The sequence below is a fragment of the Xyrauchen texanus genome, chromosome 36 (genome assembly GCF_025860055.1).
Source record: "Xyrauchen texanus isolate HMW12.3.18 chromosome 36, RBS_HiC_50CHRs, whole genome shotgun sequence".
In the NCBI taxonomy this organism is placed as follows: Eukaryota; Metazoa; Chordata; class Actinopteri; order Cypriniformes; family Catostomidae; genus Xyrauchen; species Xyrauchen texanus.
Window position 1 is genome coordinate 13,822,885 of NC_068311.1, and position 18,642 is coordinate 13,841,526.

Sequence of the window (18,642 nt, forward strand, 5' to 3'; positions counted from 1 at the left end):
GTGTGTGTATACATATATGAGAGACAGCATGTGTGCGAGTATGTAAAGGCAGGTGGAAATGGATAGTTTAAACACTTTGTGCCTGCCACTGCGGTGAAAGCAGACATGTCTAAGGCAGCCATGGGTTTTTAATGAAAGATGTTTGTCAGAGTGGATTTCTTAAGAGCTGTAGTTCCTTGTGTATTTAGGGGTACATTCAAGCTGTTTTAGTAGTTGCAACATTTTTTTTTTAAACATTTGAAAGAATAAATGTGGAGCTAAGGATTGCAGTAGTGCTGTACGAAGGCTTATGGAATAAAAGCATGCATGGAATCAATGTGCCTGGCATCCACTCCGCTAGCAGTTGCCAGTAGGCACGATGCCTTCCTGGCTATGGCAGATGGCATTGTGAGCTAGGTAAAGCCAAAGGCTCAGTCCAAAACAATGAGACCTGGGGCAAAGTGCTGACTCCTGCCTGCCCTGTGGCCAATCTTCCCATTCTGCCATGCTACATATAAATAGAGCCCTTAGTCGGAGGTCTGGAGACCGTTGTGTGGAGCCCCTGAACTCTTACAGCTATTTTTTGGGTAGGTCAGGTAAGCCCTCCATGTTAGTCCTTTCATTTGCTTAGTCATTTTCCATTTAGTGTGCTTTGCTGATCTGTAAAACTCTGGGGGAGAGGCACTTAATCACACAAATATAATTGAGAACAAAACAAACATATCAATCACATGTGCAGGCATTGACATTTCAAGAAACTAAATATAAAACAACAAACCACACATCAAAATACTTTACATTAGAATGCTTTGGCATCAGTTCTCTTCAATACATTTAATAAGAGGTCTGTAAAATTGTACTAATGCTTCTGGGCTAAATCTGATATTTTATGCAGCTGCTGTTATAATCTATACAATTTGTATGTTTTCATATTTGCAATATGTAAAGCTTTTAGATCCTGTGTACATAAGCCATAAATCTGTTTTTTCTCGTCATCTAAGTAGATGTTTTGCTGTTTGGCTTTACTCTGTAATGTTTGGATTATGTACTCTAAATCAGCGAGAGAATCAGTGTGATTTATTATTTTATTTGATTAATTTATTGGAGCAACAATGACATTTCAATTACATTTGTCAGCACCTTTGGTAACTAACTTGTTCCTCGGCTGCAGGCTGTTTGTACAGTTGCCATTACATATATAGAAATATTCTTCAATTGCATATTTGCGTTCTTCAGGTCTATCAGAATTGAGATATCTTTAAGGATGGCTCTGACAAATCCCATGCCAATGGGGCCATGGAAGGCAAGTAAATACTTGATGGCTAGGTATAATGCCAACATCAATACAAAGTGTTGAAATCTCACATTAATAAGAATGCTTTCAAGTATGTCAAAGCCAACAGTTGTTTCTCTGAACATATGTAGCTCACAGTCTACGACCAGGAGAACTTCCAAGGCAAGCGCATGGAGTTCACCTCAGCCTGTCAGAACATCATGGAATGTGGCATGGACAATGTCCGCTCAGTGAAGGTGGAGTGTGGCGCGTAAGTTACACAAATACACACAAAGACATGCACAGATTCCTATACCTCGCATAGTCTTAAAACCCCCCATGAAATGAAAATGGGAGTTTTGTGGCTTGTAATCCATGTCAATTAGCTTGGTAGGTATATGGTAGTGGACTCCTAAAAGTTCCTAAAATATCCTAAAATAACATATATGCTTCTCTCTTTTCCTGGAAAACTGACTAAAAATAGCAATGATTCAACTTGCACGACACTGATTTTTGTCAGATCAAACGCTCTCTAGAATGAGTCCCTCTCCCTAATACCACCTGCAACCAACTAGCAAATAGCAAAACATGGTTCATGTCTTTGATGTAAACTAAAGCCTATTGGCTTTTTGAAAAAAAAAAAAAAGTTTGATATGTCCAACCCAAACTTCCATTTTCAATTGGAAATACGTAAACACTGGACTGAAATGGCACTTGTCAAGTGATTTCAATGGGTCTTTAAAGGGACAAATCACCCAAAAATAAAAGTTCTGTCAAACCTTTACTAACCCTCATCTCATCCCAAACCCATATAACGTTCTTATGTAGAACACTAAAGGAGATCTTATGCAAAATGTTAGCCTCAGACACCATTCACTTTCACTGTATTTAAAATAATGCAATGGAAGTGAATGGTGACTGAGACTATCAGTCCCTAACATTCATCCCTAACATCTCCTTTTGAGTTCCATTAAACAAAGCCATACAAGTTTAGAACAACATGAGAGTAAATTATGACAGGATTACCAGTCCCTTTTAGCTCTCTAACTCTTGAAAGTATGTGTCCATTTGAATAGCTGGTTGGGCTTTGAACACTCCAGCTTCTGTGGGCAGCAGTTCATCTTGGAGAGAGGAGACTACCCTCGCTGGGAGTCTTGGAGTGGCAGCAATGCCTACCACATCGAGAGGCTAACGTCCTTCCGCCCAATCTGCTCTGCTGTAAGTCTAAAACTGTTGACTTACCACAGTGTGGTTACTGTGCAACAGTCTATTTAAATTAATATTCTCTCTCCAAATGTTATGATCTGTGCAGAACCATAAGGAGTCCAAGATGATTGTTTTTGAGCGGGAGAACTTCATCGGACACCAGTGGGAGATAACTGATGACTACCCCTCTCTCCAGGCCATGGGCTGGCCCACAAATGAGATTGGGTCAATGCAGGTGCAAAGTGGGGCGTGAGTACCATACTTTTGTCTCTTTACACCATAGATATTACAATTCAGTACTTATATGCGAGTTGGGGAATACTGGAAATATTCATTTGGGAATTTCAATTTGCATTTGTAATGTGTTCTCTTACTGCCTTTAGCTGGGTTTGTTACCAGTACCCTGGCTACCGTGGTTACCAGTACATCCTGGAGTGTGACCACCATGGTGGCGAGTACAAACACTACAGGGAGTGGGGATCCCATGCTCAGACATTCCAGGTGCAGTCCCTCCGCCGAGTTCAGCAGTGAGAGCAGCCTGCCCACCTCCCTTCCTCCCTACCCCAGCTCCTCCTCTTCCTCCACCTCCTCCACACCTCCACCTCTTTACTCTGACACCATCAAGCCCAGCTAGACCTGACAGAGCACAGACAGAACGTCTGGTGCATTCGGCAAATGTTCACAGCACTTTCTTCTTTCTCCATGCCATCGATTGAAAGAGCGAGAAGAAGAACTCAAGCAGACTGATTCTGTGGGTGGTCACAGTGATGTGACTCAAGCTTTGCAATTCACCACTGTCATGTAGTCTGTGCAAAAGAGATCAATAAAGGGCACAAGTATATATAAAAAATAAGCACTGTGATTGTTTGCTTGATATTGAAGCTGTGACCAAAATGTAGTCACAAAATAGTACTTAGATGCAGAGAACCTAAAAACATTTACCATCTATTCCACAGCTATTTTTATCACTGTAGAATTATAATAAATTAACATGGGATCTTCTTCAAACTGTGTAAGAAGCTTTCAGAATTTTTCTGTCATTTTATTTTGTTTTGATAACAGTGGTGTCTAGTTTTTTAGTAGTATGTTTTATTACAAACTACCACAGTTCTACCTCATTTTTTTTTTAACAAAATGAAATTAATAAAACTTAATTTAGATTTTATTTCTATTTTCATTTAATTTTGTATAAGATTACCAAAGTCATTATAGCAAATCAGTCCACTGGCGGACATATTTGGAATGCTCTCGCTCTCATGTAAACATGCGGCTTACAAGAGCAGCTTCTATCTACTTGAATGGGGAAAGACAGAAATCTCCAAAATGGTTGGTCAAGATTATGATCAAAATACATGTTTAAAATCAGCAGTGAAATCTTTACCTCAGATTACGGTTAAAAAACGCAATTTTCCTGACTTGTATAGTTAATGCGCATTCGCATTCTCAAGTTGATTGACAGGCGATGTCTGGATCTAAAAATTGATTGGCTCTTTTACCTGTAAAGAGGGACTTCCTTTCTATATCATTTGATGGTTGGGCATTCCAAAGAGTGCAGTGCCCACCCACTTTTTCAGCCATCTTGTTTCAAGAATATTTTCCACATTAATTTCTTCCATAGACTTTATATAAAATCCTTTATAAAGGAGTTGTAAAGCATGAACCAAACCAACCAGCTCCAAGGTGAATCACAACATCACAAACTTTGTTTTGAGGCAAAACATTATTTATAATATCTGACATAAAGTCAAAGGTACAAGGCTGTGTACTTACCGTCTTTCATGAAGGCACGAACTACAATACCATGAAGCTTCGCAAATTATTTCAGTTTATAAAAAGCGATGGGAATATATAAAACTATTGATTTTAGGCTGTTGATAATAAATAAAGAAACATTTTACATGTAGTACAAATATACAGTATAACTAATTAATTAATGATAGTTTAAGGATGAAGGGAGACCGAGTCTATTATGCCATTCATAGTGCGTCATGGGTGGTCGCTCCGAGGAACATTTCGTGGGTTTTGTTGGCAGCGGTTCTCTGATTGGTGGATCTATCTCTGATGTACCATGGGTAATGTAGTTGTTTACCACGAATTACGCTATCTAACATGATTTTTGTAAAAATTTTAAACAATAAAATTTGAAATAACGTAGACGGATGGCTTCAACGTAAGCATATACCATCAATGAAAAACCTCAGAGCTCATGGTAGCTCTGTCTTTAAAGGTTTATAAATTATCGTCGAAAATGAATTTGTCTATGGGATAAATTAATGGGATTTTAACTTCCAGAACCAGACTGTTGAGCTTTATTTCTCCCATTAATTTTAATAGAAGTGGTCCGTCTATGCTAAATTCACTCTGAGATAACTCAATTAAATTGAATGGAATTTTTATATGAAATTTAAATTCGTAAATATTAAAGTTATTATTATTTTTTATTTTTAAGCAATAACTCTGGTACCAACTATGATATTTTGACAGAAACGATTGGTTGCCATGATAGTATTTTTGTAGGAGTAAGATTGCGATATTTAAAGCATCCTCGTTCAATCAAAATACAATCAAGAGGAAGTACACATTTGCCATGTGTTCATATTACTTACATCATTAAAAAATGCTAAGAGCTGTTGTTAACTACAATACAAATGTTCTTTTCTGCATCTATGTGGTGTACTATTAGAACATATACGTACAAAAAAAAAAAGAAAAGAAAAAGAACATAGACGTTTGTATGTGTCTTTCTTTCTTTCGTGAAATACAAAAGGAGATTTTAGGCAGAATGTTAGTTTATGTTAATTTAATTAAGAAAAGTGAATAGTGCTTGGAAACCTCATAAAGAAGAGTAAATGCGCCATCTAGTGGTTGGCAGCAGTAAGAGAGAATGGAAACCCGGAAGTTGTTGCAGGCCGTTACGAAAGCGTAAAGAAGTTGTCATATGGGAGAAAGTAACAGTTCACTTGTGTTCTTGTAAACTTTCTAACATCACCTGTTTGATGCTCTCAAGCGAGATGTCTTTCCTGTTGACAGTGCTGGCCGCTGGGCTCGCTGCATACTTACTGATTTATTACTGTTTGTTCAAAGGAGCCCGATTTAAGAGCAACGTGACGTTAAAGGGGAAGACAGCAATTGTTACAGGTTTGATTCTATTTTAAAATACTTTAATATGTTTGCGTCTATAGAAATAATATATCAACTACACATAAACTGTCCATTTAACCCTTGTGAGTCAATAAAAAAAAAAGTTACTCAAAGGTCAAAGGACAAAAATGTCCGCGTCACAAAACTGACATAATTATATTATATATTAATATTATTTTCCACGTTCAATTAGATAATTTTTTAACCAGCATCAGTCCTGAGCATAACTACTAAATATTCATTCATTTTCAGGAGTATGTTTATATAATGCCACTGTTTTTTATATTTATATTATTTGTTGTTTATTATTTTTGTCCTTAAGGTAGCCTACTGTGTGTTTAACTATGTACACAGTTTATTTATAGCATTATAGGAACTGAGGTTTAAAAATAAAAAAATTCCCCCAAAATACACATAAATATTGTTTCAAAGCAGTTTACAAAGAATATTGTTTTACAACCCCAAGCAAGTAAGCTATAGGTTACAGTGAGTGGCAAGGAAAATCTCCCTAGGAAGATACAACACAAGTAGAAACTATTATTGAATGTTTACTTTGCAACTAATGAGGTAAACAATCACAATTTATCACAAAACTATATGCAGATTATTTAATTTTGTTTCAGCTGGTGTCAATAGAATAACATTTAATCTTGATTAAATATGTTTTACAACCATGTTTTACAACCAGCCTTTAGAAAGCAGAATAAAAACTGTAATACATTTTATAATAATTTGGTAATTATTAACATAAAAAAAAAAGCTTATGTTGAATTCTTGAAATTAGTTGTGTAGAAAAATATCAACAGTATTTTGCCTGTGTATTAATTTCATTACTAAACTAAAAAAAAAAAGCATAAGTATTCCTTTAAGACTGCTGAAAAAGCATTTATGAGTGGCTGCTTGCTGTCTGGGGGCCTGGTTTTCAATTAGGCCTATATTCTTTTAATAAAACTGCTTAATTGAGGACTTTAAGACATTGAATACATTAAAGCTTCATTTTCTATAAAGCTGCTTTGAAACTATGTGTATTGTGAAAAGCACTATAGGAATACAAATAAAATGACAACTGTGCATTTTCAGTTGTTTTATGGTTTTGACATTTTTTTGTTGTTTTGGTTATTTATACAGGGTTAGAAATGTTATTTCATTAAATCTGATCTCTGTTATATGTATGTAGGGAGTAATACTGGCATTGGCAAAACCACAGCTATGGATCTGGCCAAGAGAGGGGCCAGAGTGATCCTCGCCTGCCGAAACCATCAGAGAGCTGAAGCTGCAGTGTATGACATAAGAAGGGTAAACTCATGCACTGACCACACTTCCTTTATTGACTTCTAATAGAAGTCTAAAGAGTCTAATAGAAAGATCTTCTCTGCCCTGTTTCTCCCAGGAGAGCGGGAACTCTGAGGTGTTGTACATGCATTTGGATTTGGCCAGTTTGAAGTCTGTGCACAATTTTGCTGAGACTTTTCTGAAGAGTGAGCCGAGGCTTGACTTGCTCATCAATAATGCAGGTAACCAAATCTGTTGAATATCAGACAATACCAGTAATAATTAAGAAGATAGATCACCCCAAATTGAAAATGTTGTCATCATTTACTCACTCTCGTGATATTCTATATCCAAATGATTTTTATCTTCCTGCTAGTCTCAGTCACTATTCAAACCCTTTAAGGAATTTTACTGTATGGGACCAAGATGATTTTATGGGAAATTGTATGTTTTATTCCTAGGTCTAATTGGATCAGGCAGAACAGAAGATGGCTTTGGCATGGCGTTTGGCGTGAACTACCTGGGTCACTTTTTGCTGACCCTGTTGCTGTTGGATCGTCTAAAGGAAGCAGAGAACAGCCGTGTAGTCAACGTGTCTGCCTTGCTTCATCGGCTGGGGTCTATAGATTTCAACCTCCTCAAAACGCACAAGGATCTGGTCACGGGCCAATCATACTGGCACTCGTTCAGAGCCTACTGTCACAGCAAATTGTGTAATGTGCTTTTTACCCGAGAGCTTGCAAGCCGCTTGGAGGGGACCAATGTCACCTGCTATTGTCTGCATCCAGGTCAGTGATCCATTATAGTGTATAGGAAAGTGTTTTTGTATATATTCAAGTAATAGCTCTATCATCATTTACTCACCTTCATGTTATTCCAAATCCCTATGACTCTCTCTCTTCTGTGGAACACATATCCCGACTTTTTACCAAATAAAGAATTTTAAAGGTGACGGGCTGTCAAGCCCCAAAATGAAACACAATCTATCATATTTTTACGATAGATAAGTTCTAAGAATAGGCTTACATGTTAGCTTTATGTGAGGAACAGACCAAATTTTAAGTAGTTATTCTCTGAAAATCTTCAGCTATGCTGTGACTCTTAACCCCGTGCAGCCCCGCGTCCTTCTACGTGGATGTTGTGTGTTGGCTTTGCTATATGTAACGCATAATTTAAATTCATTTAAACTGACTGATCTCAGTTCATAAGACTCTGGGCGGTCAGTAAAGGGTTAAAGTTTGATGTCTGGAGTCATGTGGCAAAACATCATGGCACTGATCACAGGGGAATTTATCTTTGGGAGAAACACCAACAAATCTTAATCTGGCAAGAAACCTAATTAAGTATTTACATTGAAACCTGTTTGAGTCAAAAGATTAGAGACATTTTTTTTTTTTAAATTTGAGCAATTTATCGCAAAATTGCACGCTGTTAATCAAAATGAACACTATAGTGAAGTGGTAAATGGTCTGCACTTATATAGAGCCTTTTTAACCTTCGCAGTATTCAATTCACTTTACACTGCATCTCATTCACCCATTCATACATTCATTCACACACCAACGAAAGAAGAGCTGCCATGCAAGGTGCTAGCCTGCCATTGAGAGCATCTTGGGGTTCAGTGTCTTGCCCAAGGACATTTCGGCATGTGGAGTCGTGTGGGCCGGGAATTGAACCACCAACCCTGCGATTATTGGACAAACCGATCTACCACTTGAGCCACAGCCGCCCAATAGTGGACAATAGTGCTAGTTTTTCATTAGAAATCCTATATATTAAATGTGCATTATCACATTGAGAAAAAATAAGCTTTATATGGAGTTAGGATGAAAAGAAGCTGCATTTCAAACTGTTCTTAGACCAGTGCAGACATACAGCACACTGGAGGTCAAATCATTCAATGAATAGGGAGCAAGGAAGTATCCTATAGAAGGGAAATGGAAAATTAACACAGCAGTTACACTCGGGTCTGCGGAGATTAATAAAGTATAGAACTATTGATGTCAACAACGCTTGGTCATGGGACAAGCAAGAGCCAATATCATTTTGGTCAGTGGCAACAACATGCCATTTTTGTATTCTATATGACTCGTAGCCCATTTCAGAACATCAGCTGAAAGGAGTCTGTTCCTCACTCAAATATTCTTTTATTTTGTTTTTGGTCATTTTGAAGCTTGATTGCCCTAGTCCTCATTTACTTTCATTGTATGGAAAATAGCAGCCAGGATATAATTCAAAAAGTCCTCTTTTGTGTTCCATGGAAGAGTGAAAGTCATAGTGGTTTGGAAAAGCATGAAAGTGAGTACATTTTGTATTTTCCTTTATGCATGAACTAAACCTTGTTGTGTTTTTCTAATAGCTTTTCTCCATTTTATCATCCATACAGGTGTAATATCCACTGAGATCGGACGGAACATGGGCTTGTTGGCGAAGCTGCTTTCTGTGCCCATGTCTAAGCTGTTTTTCCTGAGTCCAGAGGGAGGTGCACAAACCACACTTTACTGTGCTTTGCAAGAGGGTCTTGAGTCTCTGAGTGGACGGTACTTCTCCTGCTGTGCTCTGCAGGGTGTTAGTAAGCTGGGACGGGATGATGCACTGGCCAAGAAGCTTTGGGAAGTGAGTGAGAGGTTGTGTGGACTTCAGTGAAGGAGCTCATGCAGGTTTGTGGAGTAATCGAACTGTAACTGAGGAAAGGAGAAACCAACAACAGCCTTATGAGTGTTAGCTGCTGAACTCTCTTTAGTGTTCTTCAGGTAATTCACTCGTGGTGTTACAGGTACAGTCTATTTGAAGGGGCTCTTAAAAAATACTGTTGCCTTATATGAACATGCTGAGGTAACAACATTGTTTGGAGAACAATTAACCACAGGATCCTTTAATATGTTTTTAATCTGTTATGTTAATTTGCATAATTAAGCACTTTAACAATTAAATGCATACTAAATTACTCTACACCTCTATTTGTTTTCATCAAAATATTGGAGGTGAAGTAGAGTTGCAATTTGTATTTACTCTCTGAGTAGAAACGTTAAAAGTGGTGATAGACCAATATATCGACCAGAGTAGACCAAAAAATTGGCCAATATTTCATAATTTTTAGATTATCAGCATCTGCCAATAATCCTATTTGGTTTTCTGATAAATAGAAGTGCTAGTTTTCTCTTGTGTCAGTTATACTTGTTAATAGTTTTCTATTTTCAGATATTTTTAGTTATTTGATCTAATTGAAGTTTTTATTAAATCTAAGCATTTTATTTACCATCATTAAATTGAATTATGTATAATATATAAGCAAGATATCTGCCATTCTGTACTCTAGATTTTAGCATCTGCCATTGACAAGCTTCATCAGTCAACCTCTAGTTAAAGGAAATGCAAAAAAATCTAGTTAAAAGAAAGTAAATTCCTCTTTTTTTATAAAGGTCTTATATTAAACTTTTATCATGAATTTACAATGTTATATATATAATATGAAAAATAAAGATACTATACATATAATTTAAGCTGTGGATTTTTTACAATATGTTTTCATATCATCAGTCTCTTTGGACCTAAATGGAAATCACTGGCTCCTCTCATTTTGTTGTTTTTGTTTTGAAAATAAAATTTGTAATTGAAAAATATGTCATGAATCTTCAAATTCATGCCAAAGTACGAGTAGAAAATGCATAAGGTCATCATCGGAGACTCCTTTGCCTTATCATTAGGATGTAGTGTCTTTGTGGTTCACTGGGTGGCAGTAGCGTGCCATACTTGACTATTTTCAACTGCTGGGCGACACAACCTGAGAAGTCTACAGAGACCTCTGTCAAGATGACAATCATTAGAATAAAGTAGGTTAGATTACACTGAGAATTGCAAAAGTAATTTCATGTAATATTAGAGTTTGATTTTCTACTGAATGAAAGTGTGCATCAGGGGCTACAGCCATTCAGTGTGGCAGGAGAGGCAAAACGAGGGCTTGTTATAGACTATTACCCATATCTATGCATCTTCAACAGAACCCATTGCGGAAAGATCCTTTACTTCACTTGGTATTTGATTGTAATGTTTTGACATTATGTGTATAGACATCACCCTTACATCATATTCATTCTCTGGCTTAAAAGTTGGTGTATACTGTGCAAGGAAAAGTTCACCCCCCCCCCCCCAAAATGTTTTTTGTTGTTGTTCCAAACCTGTATGACTTTCTTTCCTTTTGTGGAACACAACAGGAGATGTTAGGCAGAATGTTAGTCTCAGTCACCATTCACTTTCATTTAATTCATAATTTTTTCAGTACAATGAAAGTAATGGTCACTTGCTGTTTAACATCTCCTTTTGTGTTCCATAAAGGAACATTGGTCATATGGATCTGAAACAACATGAGGATGAATGCATGATGACATAATTTTCAGTTTTGGGTGAACTATCCCTTTAAGGCTACAAAGGTGAGGGAAACGAATGACTTGATCCAGTGCAGTTCTTCCATTCTACTTTTGTTTTGCCATCGCTGTGCACTTATTCAGTTGTACCCTTATCTTTTGACTAAGATCATATTCAAAAGTGCATTCCTATGGGCATGTTTCCTATAATTTCTTACTAGAGGATTGAGACACTATGTATAGTGTTGAATCAGAAAAGGCAGAAGGCCCATGTAGGTTGGTAAAGTTTCATGATAAAGTTTGTGATCTTTGGTCCATCTCTACATGAAGGATGTTTCTCAGTCTCCTCCATCTCATGGTTCTCATGCACGGTGAGTCTGTAAGTACACCGTCCGGTTTGATTCGTTTTGTAGAAGCAAAACACATTGATGAGTGACGACAGGTGTTTACTTTGGACGCACTCCCGAGCTCTTTGGCACAGTACTTAACGACTGGATTAGTGCATCAATTAGCAATCACTGCATGGGAGGAGACTGATTGATCGAGAGACTGCTGCTGCTGCTAGGCTTGGCGAGGGGCATGCTAGGGCATGTGAGGAAGCAGCTGTGTGTGTGTATGTGAGTGTGCAGTGACCAACTGCTTCTGAATTAGTTCAAAGGACTAATTTCACTGCATGATGTCAAAATAAAACCAAATGCCCCTTGTTGACTTTGTAAAAACATTACAGACATACCTGGAACTCTCAGATGATTTCTGTGCCAGCCACTGTTTATTAAAGCTGAGGAGTGTACATTTAATTTTTTTATGTTTACGTGCTAAGACAACTTTAATGCACTTACAATGCAAGTGATTGGGGCATATTTTTTGGGGGGTTTAAAGGAAGAAATGTGAAGACAGTCTAGCTGATGAGATTTGAAATCTTCGGATTCTCTGCTTTTGACACAAAACACTTTGAATAATGCTGCATTCATGTACTATGGGAATTACTGAAATTATGAGATGCCAACCTGGAGAATCTAGTGGGATATGTTCACTTCTTCAAATCTAGTAAGTTATTTGTTTGTATGGGAACATTCATGAAGACAAAATGTCTTTGTTTTTGATAATGGCAAAATATTCATCTCTACATTACTTCACCTCTTTATGCTTTTGCATAATGTTTAAGAACAACGATAGTGCTCCAGGCAACAGAGGCATAATAACATGGCATATCAAACAGAAATATTAGTTCACTACCTTCAACTGTTAAAAGAATCGTTCACCCAAAAATGAATTCACTCACCGCCTAGATGCATTTTACTTTCTTCTGCAGAACACAAATTAAGATTTTTATAAGAATATCTCGGCTCTGTAGGTCCTCACAATGCAAGTGTATGGGTGCCAAAATATTGACACTCCTAATACAAATAAAGGCAGCAAAAAAGTAATTCACAAGACTCCAATGGTTAAATCTATATCTTAAGAGTCAATTTTTGCTAGAAATTCTCCTCCCTGCCCAGTAGGGGGCATATGGATGAAGAATGCAAATCACCTAAAACACAAGAAGAATGTGAAAGTTTGTGAGTGCTTTCCATACACAAGTTATCATTCCTAAACCCTATTCTCTTCGAAGACTTTACCGTCCACGCTGAGCGTTTTGGAGGGATAAAAGTTGCGGGGCTCAAAAGATTGACCCTGAAATTCATACGGGGTCATTCAAAACTCACTTTTTAAGTAATTATTTTGGACAATCTGTTTGAAGCGATCTTACTGCATGGCTATCATGATTGTTCTCCCATTAAAGTGCCCCTCAGTGGGTGATTCATCCCATTTGGAATGCAGGGAAAATTTAGATTTTGTAGTAAAAATGTACTTAATATTGATGTTTCTCACCCACATCTATCATATTACTTCTGACCACTGGAGTCATATGGATTACTTTTATGATGACTTTATCTGAAATTTTGAGCTCCCATTCACTTGCATTGTATGGACCAAAAGAGCTGAGATATTCTTCTAAAAATCTTCATTTGTGATCAGCAGAATTAAGTCATACACATCCGGGATGGTACAAGGGTTTTTGATCGAACTATTCCTTTAAGGCCACTGGCATTTTACATGACAGCACGACTGTCAAGTTGGATATTTTATCAAATTTAGAATTAGCAACTTGTAATTACGAGATCTACGCAGAATTAAATGATTTTTACAGATCAGAATCTTGTAATTATGGTAGTTCTGACATGAAGTGAACACCATGTGTCGTAAAAATGCCGGTAAATCAGGCTACTGTGCAGAAATCTACATGTGGATATATACAGTATATATACTCAGCTAAAGGATTATTAGGAACACCATACTAATACTGTGTTTAACCCCCTTTCGCCTTCAGAACTGCCTTAATTCTACGTGGCATTGATTCAACAAGGTGTTGAAAGCATTCTTTAGAAATGTTGGCCCATATTGATAGGATAGCATCTTGCAGTTGATGGAGATTTGTGGGATGCACATCCAGGGCACGAAGATCCCGTTCCACCACATCCCAAAGATGCTCTATTGGATTGAGATCTGGTGACTGTGGGGGCCATTTTAGTACAGTGAACTCATTGTCATGTTCAAGAAACCAATTTGAAATGATTCGAGCTTTGTGACATGGTGCATTATCCTGCTGGAAGTAGCCATCAGAGGATGGGTACATGGTGGCCATAAAGGGATGGACATGGTCAGAAACAATGCTCCGGTAGGCCGTGGCATTTAAACGATGCCCAATTGGCACTAAGGGGCCTAAAGTGTGCCAAGAAAACATCCCCCACACCATTACACCACCACCACCAGCCTGCACAGTGGTAACAAGGCATGATGGATCCATGTTCTCATTCTGTTTACGCCAAATTCTGACTCTACCATCTGAATCTCTCAACAGAAATCGAGACTCATCAGACCAGGCAACATTTTTCCAGTCTTCAACTGTCCAATTTTGGTGAGCTCTTGCAAATTGTAGCCTCTTTTTCCTATTTGTAGTGGAGATGAGTGGTACCCGGTGGGGTCTTCTGCTGTTGTAGCCCATCCGCCTCAAGGTTGTGCGTGTTGTGGCTTCACAAATGCTTTGCTGCATACCTCGGTTGTAACGAGTGGTTATTTCAGGCAAAGCTGCTCTTCTATCAGCTTGAATCAGTCGCCCATTCTCCTCTGACCTCTAGCATCAACAACGCATTTTCGCCCACAGGACTGCCGCATACTGGATGTTTTTCCCTTTTCACACCATTCTTTGTAAACCCTAGAAATGGTTGTGCGTGAAAATCCCAGTAACTGAGCAGATTGTGAAATACTCAGACCGCCCCGTCTGGCACCAACAACCATGCCACGCTCAGAATTGCTTAAATCACCTTTCTTTCCCATTCTGACATTCAGTTTGGAGTTCAGGAGATTGTCTTGACCAGGACCACACCCCTAAATGCATTGAAGCAACTGCCATGTGATTGGTTGATTAGATAATTGCATTAATGAGAAATTGAACAGGTGTTCCTAATAATCCTTTAGGTGAGTGTATATTTTTTTTACTTAAACCATTTATGACCTTAGCCAGTAAAGGAATGCTGTTTAGGGTTTTACACACATGTTGTCGGCTTATTAAGCATTATTGTAGTAATATTGCAGATGCAACACGTTTTTGGGAAAACTGTTTTAAAACTGTTTGGTGGAGCAGAAATAAAACTCTTTACCTTTCATTTGATTTCACAAGTGTTTACTTTGACTCTTCATAAGCAATCATTAACTTATCAACAATTTGAATGCATAATGTACTTAACTAATTATTAAATAAGTGAAATGTATTCTATCACTGCTCTATATGACTATTCTAAATGACTGCTGTCACTGAGATTATTTCAATAGCTCAGTGTACAGCCATATTAAACAGTGTATGTTTGGTTTTCAGTACAATGGGTAGCAGGTGGTCAGGGGAGCAGCGATCTCCAGTCTCTGTCTGAGGGGAGCGAGAGAGACAAAGTGATGCTTGGTCTCACTTTGGAGTGAAACGTAAGGTGCGAGATGGGAGGAGGAGGTTTTGATTGTGAGGGTTGGTGACAACATTTTGGAGAGTCAGTCAAATACAGGCTGCTTGTATCATAAGCAGAGCCTTCCTGTTTTTCCTTCTCACCCTCCCTGTGCGTAAATGCCATCTGAAGGCGGTAAATAGAAGCATCCTCTGGGTCATGTTATTTCCACAAGTGCAATTAACACCCCCATCTGCTAATCTGTGATTAGCAATGTTTACAAATATGCTGCGCATGCTTGAGACTGTCAGAAAAGCAGCTCACACCTTCCTCTTAGTCCTCTCTCTCTCTCTCTCTCTCTCTCTCTCTCTCTCTCTCTCTCTCTCTCTCTCTCTCTCTCTCTCTCTCTCTCTCTCTCTCTCATCTGTCTTTCTCTCTGCTATTGTGTTGCTGGATTTGTAATTAAGGTTTTGTGGTGGGAGGTGGCAGATGGAAACCAGACCCTTAAGAACACAGTAGGTGTTTGTGCATGAGAGCACTGTAAGCTGTACAAAGAACGGGGTGTGGAATGAGACCACGCCACAAATTAGAGACACATGTCATTTCTTTTTATTTAAATGTGTCATAATTTACTTCTAGATATGATATATTTTTTCAAATGTTGACTTAGTATGCTTTACATGCATGTTTTTTTTTATTTTTCTAATGCAATACTATTGTGTAAAAACAAGGCAGCACTGTATTGCTAATTCTTAAATATTCTTCTTTTCTGCAATGGATTGTACACCCAAAAATAAAAATTCTCTCATAATTTACTCACCTTCATATCTTGACTTTTTTCTTACATGAAACTCAAAACATAAAGGCAAAATGTCCCCATTCACTTTCATTGAATAGAAAAAAGATGCAATGAAAGTAAATTGTGCCTGAGGCTAACGTTCTGCCTAACAATCCTTTTGTGTTCCACAGAAGAGTCTTGCGGTCACAAAAGTCATGCAACTTGTGTAACAACATCAGGATGAGTAAATGATGACCGAATCTTTTTTTGTTGTTGGATGAACTACCCCTTTGATTATATAGACTTTCTACATTTCCTTCTGGAAATTCATGTTTAATTTTGAAAGCGTACTCACTGTATAGAAATGTTGTGCTTTTTATTGCAATTTATAATGCTATAGAATTAGTTTGACCTTGTAGTCTGTATTATATTAAAGTTAAGAGATGCAGGGATGTGGGGTCAATACCTGTCAGGTAGTATTAAAACTTTTCCAGTGATGTGTTGGTCTTAATTACCCTGTTGGTCTTTGTCTGTACCTGGAGACGGGATTGCATTAAAAAAGTTAAATAAAGCTAGTTATTTCTAATTTCAGAAAAGCTTCATAAACATATATTCATTTACACCATATAGGTAAATGAGCCCATTTCCTTGTTTTAGCAATTTGCTTGTAATCTAATGAAGAAATGTAGCTTGCTGTGCACAGCTGTGAAAGCATGCTGCTGGGAAAGCGAGCTTTATAAACGCTATCAATTAGGCGGATGCTACAATGCTCCACAATTGTTTTACTAATTGCCAATTAGTTACTTTGGAATAAAGCACAATATTTTGCTTTATTTTAGGGATTTATTGGGCAATCACTCATTTTCAAATGAGTACAGGACATTTGCAAAAAACATTAAGATTGTCCCGAAGGAGGAATTTGATATCTCGTGCCGTTTTCAAAAGAGGGAACAAAACTGCATGCAGCATCAATCCTTCTCTGTTTGTGTGCATATCTGTTTGTATGGAGGCGGAGATGGGTGTACAGAATCGCTGTTAATCACAATTTACTTTGTTGACACACACATAGCTGGAGTATTAATGTGCAGTATTTACTCTCATCTGTCATACTCCTGAGAATATAGATGATGTATTATGAAACAGTAGGTCTTTTAATAAGGAGGTCTTGAAGAAATAATAGTTCACCCAAAAATGGAAATGATGTCATCATTTACACTTTCATGTTGTTCCATACCTGTATAACCTTCTTTTTATTCTGTGGAACAACAGCAAAAAGAAGAATTCTAACCATGGCTGGTAAGCATAAAAGTAGTCTTTATATGATGACAGATACAGACAGGGAGTGAACTGCTCATTGGAAGGAAAGATTAACAGTGAATAACAACTTTAGTCTGTTCTTTATAAATCCAATGAATGGCTTCCTTTAGTTGTGGGTTCATTCATTAAGATAATTTAAAAAAGCACAGCTGACGTAACTTGTTTCAGATATCTCTGAAAAAAATAACAGCTTCACAAAAATCGTTTTGATGCATCAAAATGGAACAACAGTTACATTTTCTTTTCAAATGCCAAGTCAAGTGCGAATTGGCCGGTTACTCAAAGACAATTAAAGAATTCCAATTCTGTACACGCAACTTTGTCTGGAGAGCTTGGTGTAAACGTTAATGTTGGTGTGAAGGTAAACATGCAGCTCTTATTGACAGTTCAAGGCTCACTCTTTGTCTGAAATCTGCTGAAAATGGATGGAGAAATTCAGAGGAAGCATGATTATTGATTGGATACTAATTGCACTCCTTGTGGGTGAGTTGAAGAAAAACAGGCTCCTTTTTTAGGCTGGACTGGATCAAACATTCCCATCAGCTTCGCTATTAGCACTCCATTCACTGCGTGAAGAATAAGAAATATTTATGACTTATTTTTCCACATTCTACGTTCCAGGTCTAGTGTTTAAAAGATTTGTTTTTGTTTTGAAAAGGGTGTTGTTTTTTGAGTGCTACTCAAGCATTCAAGGAGGTTTAAATGGGAATAAATGGGTTTAAATTTTTAAAAGTACAAATATGCCATGTCACTCAATTAAAAGGATAGTCCATGGACAAATATCATGACAACTGTAAAGCAAGGGGATTGGTGCTTTGACTGTGGTGCCTTTGAGCCATTTTCTCAGGGGGGATAAATCTGTTAATTAAGGAGCATGGTGAACTAACTCCTCTTGGCTCTGACAATGGCGGGAGCATGCCAAAGCATCACACACAAACAGATGTGCGAGGCAATGGGATGGAAAACAAAATCCACACCCACATCTCCTTCTCGGAGTGACGTGCAGCAAGTTGTGTCGTGTATACTTCACATGCCTCTCCACATTCTTTTTAATTTTCTGTTAATGTGTTCTAATTGCTGCAGCTGCTGTGGTCTCACAGTCTGGGTCAGTGTGTCTTAGCAGGCCTGCGAGACCACAAGGGCCTTTTATTTATGGATCTAATGTGAATCGGGGTAGACTACTTAGAATAGCTAGCAATTTATCTAATATGATGGAAGATCCTTAGCCACATGTGACTGAGGGTTTGGGGCATGCAGTGTAGAGGGGGCTGCGTTGCTGTGCCACATGGGGAACGTGCTCCCTGTTCTGAATCAAGAGTGCGGTTCAGGTAGGGTTTT

The 18,642-nt window shown here is 37.9% G+C and overlaps 2 protein-coding genes across 3 annotated transcripts; both read left to right on the forward strand.

Annotated features, from left to right (window-relative positions):
- Nucleotides 1–476: 476 nt before the first annotated feature.
- LOC127629989 (beta-crystallin A1) lies at nucleotides 477–3,311 on the forward strand. Of its 2 annotated transcripts, none has more exons than XM_052107346.1 (6): nucleotides 477–566; nucleotides 1,216–1,282; nucleotides 1,405–1,523; nucleotides 2,329–2,470; nucleotides 2,565–2,707; nucleotides 2,842–3,311. In XM_052107346.1, the coding sequence occupies exons 2-6, from the start codon at nucleotides 1,244–1,246 to the stop codon at nucleotides 2,987–2,989; spliced, it is 591 nt and encodes a 196-aa protein (XP_051963306.1). In that variant the 5' UTR covers nucleotides 477–566; nucleotides 1,216–1,243; the 3' UTR covers nucleotides 2,990–3,311. The 2 variants fall into 2 exon arrangements, with proteins under 2 accessions (XP_051963306.1, XP_051963305.1); XM_052107345.1 differs by having other exon boundaries at nucleotides 481–575.
- Nucleotides 3,312–5,349: 2,038 nt separating this feature from the next.
- Nucleotides 5,350–10,435, forward strand: LOC127629861 (dehydrogenase/reductase SDR family member 13-like). The gene is made up of 5 exons (XM_052107139.1): nucleotides 5,350–5,596; nucleotides 6,777–6,895; nucleotides 6,990–7,113; nucleotides 7,333–7,659; nucleotides 9,258–10,435. Exons 1-5 carry the CDS (start codon nucleotides 5,455–5,457, stop codon nucleotides 9,515–9,517), a joined length of 972 nt encoding a protein of 323 aa, XP_051963099.1. The 5' UTR covers nucleotides 5,350–5,454; the 3' UTR covers nucleotides 9,518–10,435.
- The last annotated feature ends 8,207 nt before the right edge of the window (nucleotides 10,436–18,642 follow it).

Excerpts from the sequence above, each read along its gene's own strand:
- LOC127629861 (XM_052107139.1), top strand. The coding sequence starts at position 5,455 with ATGCTCTCAAGCGAGATGTCTTTCCTGTTGACAGTGCTGGCCGCTGGG. Across the intron at positions 6,896-6,989 it reads CAGTGTATGACATAAGAAGG|GAGAGCGGGAACTCTGAGGT; the intron begins GTAAACTCATGC and ends TGTTTCTCCCAG. Across the intron at positions 7,660-9,257 it reads CTGCTATTGTCTGCATCCAG|GTGTAATATCCACTGAGATC; the intron begins GTCAGTGATCCA and ends TCATCCATACAG.
- LOC127629989 (XM_052107346.1), top strand. The coding sequence starts at position 1,244 with ATGGCTCTGACAAATCCCATGCCAATGGGGCCATGGAAG. Across the intron at positions 1,283-1,404 it reads TGCCAATGGGGCCATGGAAG|CTCACAGTCTACGACCAGGA; the intron begins GCAAGTAAATAC and ends GAACATATGTAG. Across the intron at positions 1,524-2,328 it reads GTGAAGGTGGAGTGTGGCGC|CTGGTTGGGCTTTGAACACT; the intron begins GTAAGTTACACA and ends CCATTTGAATAG.